The sequence below is a fragment of the Myotis davidii genome, unplaced genomic scaffold, assembly GCF_000327345.1.
Source record: "Myotis davidii unplaced genomic scaffold, ASM32734v1 scaffold197, whole genome shotgun sequence".
Classification (NCBI taxonomy): Eukaryota; Metazoa; Chordata; class Mammalia; order Chiroptera; family Vespertilionidae; genus Myotis; species Myotis davidii.
This window is the reverse complement of record NW_006291549.1, coordinates 3,188,515-3,193,537: the sequence shown is the minus strand read 5'-3', so window position 1 is coordinate 3,193,537 and position 5,023 is coordinate 3,188,515. Positions and strand designations below refer to the sequence as shown.

Sequence of the window (5,023 nt, the reverse complement as noted above, 5' to 3'; positions counted from 1 at the left end):
AACATCAATCAGCTGCCTCCTGCACATCTCCCACTGGGGATGTGCCCGCAACCCAGGTACATGCCCTTGACCGGAATCGAACCTGGGACCTTTCAGTCCACAGACCGACGCTCTATCCACTGAGCCAAACCGGTTTCGGCCCATATTTATTTTTAGATAGAGAGGAAGGGAGAGGAAGAGAGAGATAGAAATATTGATGAGAGAAACACATCGATCGGCTGCCCCTAACAGTTACTCAGTTATTTAATGGAGTCTTGAATGGATCCTGCAACCCAGGCAGGTGCCCTGACTGGAAATTGAACTCAAAACCTCTTCGTCCATGGGATGATGCTCAATCCACTGAGCCACTCCAGTTGGACTATTATTGTTTTCTAGTCTTAAAAGGAATAAAGGTATTTTAGGTTCTGAGAGTTTATTGTGAGAGTTTATTCAACTTATATGTGCTGTATTGACTTTATTTCTTTCCTTTTTCTACAAACTTCTTAAATTTTACTCAATACTTTTATTATATATTTGTGTTTTGAATAATTATTTTTGTGCTATTATAGGCATAAATTAGAAGAAGATCTTACAACTATAACACATTCTATTGTTGAAAAACAAGAAAAATGGCATAAAAAGTGGAAAGAATTTCTTGGTTTGTCTCCTTTTAATCTAATAAAAGGTTGGACTCCAGTAAGTAATATTGACTTGCCTTTTGCCTTTTTCAGTTCTTCCTTTTGTTAAGTTCTATGAGTTCCCTGTAAATGTTGGAGATTAAACCCTTATTGGATATAACATTGGCAAATATGTTCTCCCATACAGTGGGCTTTCTTGTTGTTTTGTTGATGATTTCTTTTGCTGTGTTTTGTTTTGTTTTTAATTTTCCTGTTATAGTTGGCATACAGTATATTAGTTTCAGGTGTACACATAGTATTTATACATTTATATGACCTATGAGGTGATCACTTTGATAAATCTCGTACCTATCTGACACTGCACATAGTTATTATAATATTATTGACTGTATTCTCTATGCTATCTTTTATATCCCCATGACTATTTTGTAACTACCAATTTGTAATTCTTAATTTCTTCCCCTTTTTCACCCATCCCTCCAACCCCCACTCCCATCTGGTTACCATCAAACTGTTCTCTATATCTATGAGTTTGTTTCTGTTTTGTTTGTTCATTTGGTTTTTCAGATATCACATATAAGTGAAATCATATGGCATTTATCTTTTTCTATCTGATTTCACTTAGCACAGTACCCTTTAGGTCCATCCATGTTGTTACAGATGTCAAGATTTCATTCTTTTTTATGGCTGAGTCATATATGCACTATTTTTTTAAATTGATTTCAGAGAGGAAGGGAGAGGGAGAGAGAGAGATAGAAACATTAATGATGAGAATCATTGATCAGCATCATCCTGTACGCCCCCTATTGGGGATTGAGCCCACAACCGGGGCATGTGCCCTTGACCAGAATCGAACCTGGGACCTTTCAGTCTGCAGGCTGACGCTCTATCCACTAAGCCAAACTGGCTTAGGGCTGCACTACTTTCCATTCACCTGTTGATGGACACTTAAGTTGCTTCCGTATCTTGGCTATTGTAAGTAATGCTGCAGTGAACATATGGATACATATGTCTTTTTGAATTAGTGTTTTGGGCTTCTTCGGACAAATACCCATTTGTGTCTTGTTATAGACTTTCTTTTATTTTTAAAATATATTTTATTGATTTCAGAGAGGAGGGAAGAGGGAGAGAAGGATAGAAACATCAAGAATGAAAGAGTCATTGATTGGTTGCCTCCTGCATGCCCCTACTGGGGATCAAGCCCAAAACCTGGGCATGTGCCCTTGAGCAGAATCGAATCTGGGACCCGTTAGTCCACAGGTCGATGCTCTATCCACTGAGCCAAACTGGCTAGGGCTATAGCCTTTGTTTTAAAGTCTGTTTTGTCTTGTATAAGTATTGATACCTCAGCTGTTTTGTTTTTGTTTTATTTTCATGAAGTATCTTTCCATCCCTTTACTTTCAGTCTGTGTGTGTCTTTTTATCTGAAGTGAGTCTCTTGTAGGCAGCATAGGTAAGGGTCTTTTTTTTCTTATCCATTCAACTGCCCTATGTCTTTTGATTGGAGTATTTAACCCATTTACATTAAAGTAATTATTGATAGGTATGTAGTTATTGTCATTTTATTATTCATAGTCTTTTTTTTCTCTTAAAAAAATCCCTTAAACATTTCTTGTAATACGGGTTTGGTGGTGATGAACTCCTTTAGCCTTTTCTTGTCTGGGATTGACTTGCCTTTTGGAGAGTAGTTTAATATAAGGCAGTCTCTTAATTTGTCATGTTACAGAATGACTTAGAAATGCTGTGTGTGTTTAAGTTTGTCATTTTGCATTTGATCCTAAAGATCAAATGTTTGGTTTCTGTAATTCTTCTAAATACATATTAGAGTATTAATAAAGTGGCTGTTGTGATTTATAGTTACTATTTTAGAATCAGAGAATTGTATTAAAAAATGAGATGTTCCTCTTGATGTTAGAAGTACTATTACATTTGAGATATAGCTGAAGGCAAAGTAGTCTCCTTGTTCCTAATATAGTACTCCTTGTTTTACTTTTTATTTTTTTAGTACTCCTTGTTTTAAAAATAATTTTAGAATAATTTATATGCATAGTAATTCTGTCTTTGTTGGAATAAACCAGTCATAGATTAACTTAATATTGTTGTGTGGTAGTGAGTAAAATGTGTATATTTCAAATTATGAATTCTCTGTTTTAAGGCTGTGGATCTTTTACCACCTATGTCTCCTCTTTCATTTGATCCTGCCTCAGAAGAAGCATATGCCAGAAGTATTCTTTTGCAGTATCCTGCTTCGCTTCCAGGTTGGTTATTTTTTCTCTTTTAAATTTCCCTCTCAATATTTCTCACTATGATAACTGTTCCTTTACATTCTTTTCCCCCAGTTATTTTTCATTTTGATGAAATGCACAGTATTTCACTATTGTAGTGTGTATCTCAGTGGCATATTATAAATTCACAAAGTTGTGCCATCACCACTATCTAGTTCCAGAGTAGTTTTATTACTTCAAAAGGAAATCTTTTATCCATGAAATGTCACTTTCCATTTCCACCTCCCCCAGTTCCTAACAACCACTAATGTACTTCATGTCTCTATGTATTTGCCTATTCTGGAAATATTGTATAAGTAGAGTCTGGCTTTTCTCATTTGTATAGTTTTCTACTTTGCACAGTGTTTTTAAGTTGTAGCATGTATCAGTACTTCATTACTTTTTTTTTTTAATCCTCACCCGAGGATATTTTTTTCATTGATTTTTAGAGAGAGTGGAAGAGTGAGGGTGAGACAGAGAGAAACACCGATGTGAGAGAGACACATCGATTGGTTGTCTTCTGCATGCCCCCGACCAGGGCTAGGAGCCTGCAACTGAGGTACATGCCCTTAACTGGAATCTTACAAGGATCTTTCAGTCCACAGGCCGATGCTCTATCCACTGAGGCAAACTGACTAGGGCAGTGGTCGGCAAACTCATTAGTGAACAGAGCCAAATATCAACAGATCTCCTTTTGTTCATCCTCTATATGTCCAAACCATCTCAACATACCTTTCCCAATCCTCGACACTACATCTTCTTTCACTCCACAACGTTCCCTAAAATTAACTTAATAAACTTTACTTAAAGTTTTAAGTCAACTTTGCATTGTACGTGCGCGCCCGCATGTGGTATTTTGTGGAAGAGCCACACTCAAGGGGCCAAAGAGCCGCATGTGGCTCACGAGCCGTGGTTTGCCTATCACTGGACTAGGGAATACTTAAATTATTTTTTATGAATACATTCTATTGTATGATTAAGCCATATTTTGCTTTATTTGTCTGTTGATGGAAATTTGGATTGTTCCACCATTTAGCTACCCTATATAATAAAGGCTGAATGGTGGAACGACTGGTCGCTATGATGTATACTGACCACCATGGGGCAGACGCTCAATGCAGGAGCTGTCCCCTGGTGGTCACTATGCTCCCACAGGGGGAGTGCCACTAAGCCAGAAGCAGGGCTCATGGCTGGCAGCGCTAAGGATGTCCGACTGCTGGCTTAGGCCTGCTCCCCACAGTCGTCAGTCAGACATCCCCTAAGGCAGCTGTGGGCAAACTACGGCCCACAGGCCGGATCCAGCCCGTTTGAAATGAATAAAACTATTGGTAAAAAAAGACCGTACCCTTTTATGTAATGATGTTTACTTTGAATTTATATTATTTCACACAAACACTCCATCCATGCTTTTGTTCCGGCCCTCTGGTCCAGTTTAAGAACCCATTGTGGCCCTCAAGTCAAAAAGTTTGCCTACCCCTGCCCTAAGGGCTCCAGGACTGCAAATTTTGTGCACTGGACCTCTAGTTATGAATAATACTGCTGTAAACATTCTTTTACAAGTTTTTGTGTGGAAACCCACAATTTTTTAACATGAAAGAATGGTATAGTAATTACCTCAATACCTACAATCTGTTCAACAATTAACATTTGTCATATTTGCTTTAAATGTATATATTTGTGTTTTTGCTAAACCAAGTAAATTCTAGACATTGAAATACTGTCAGTGTTTCAGCTTGCTTTCCTATAGAGTGACATTCCTCTATATAACTACCATAATAATATTACACCTAAAAGTGAACAATCTATATATATAAAAGGCTAAGTGACCAACTGTATGTCCATCTGACTGACTGACCAGCCGGTACATATGACGTGAATTTCTTAATAGTATTACTCCTTCGGGAATGTCATGTCATAAATTAAAATTGAAAGAGAAATCTTAATAGTAAATGGGGCCTTTGTAATGGTACTAGATTTATTATTAAAAGATTGTGACCTAACATAAGTAAAGCTGAAGTATTAACAGGATCTGCGGAAGGAGACCTTGTTTTGATTCCAAGAATTGGTTTGTCCTCGTCTGACACTGGCCTCCCATTTAAATTAATTCGTAGACAGTTTCCCGTGATACCAGCATTTGCAACA

General features: G+C 37.5%; 1 protein-coding gene across 1 annotated transcript in view; it reads left to right on the top strand.

Moving 5' to 3' along the window:
- Positions 1-5,023, top strand: part of HAUS6 (HAUS augmin like complex subunit 6) — a 48,912-nt gene that overhangs the window by 27,002 nt on the left and 16,887 nt on the right. Inside the window, exon 10 of the mRNA XM_006764924.2 lies at positions 2,773-2,875. Coding sequence (XP_006764987.1) covers positions 2,773-2,875 — 103 coding nt within the window. The remainder of the gene's footprint in view (positions 1-2,772; positions 2,876-5,023) is intronic.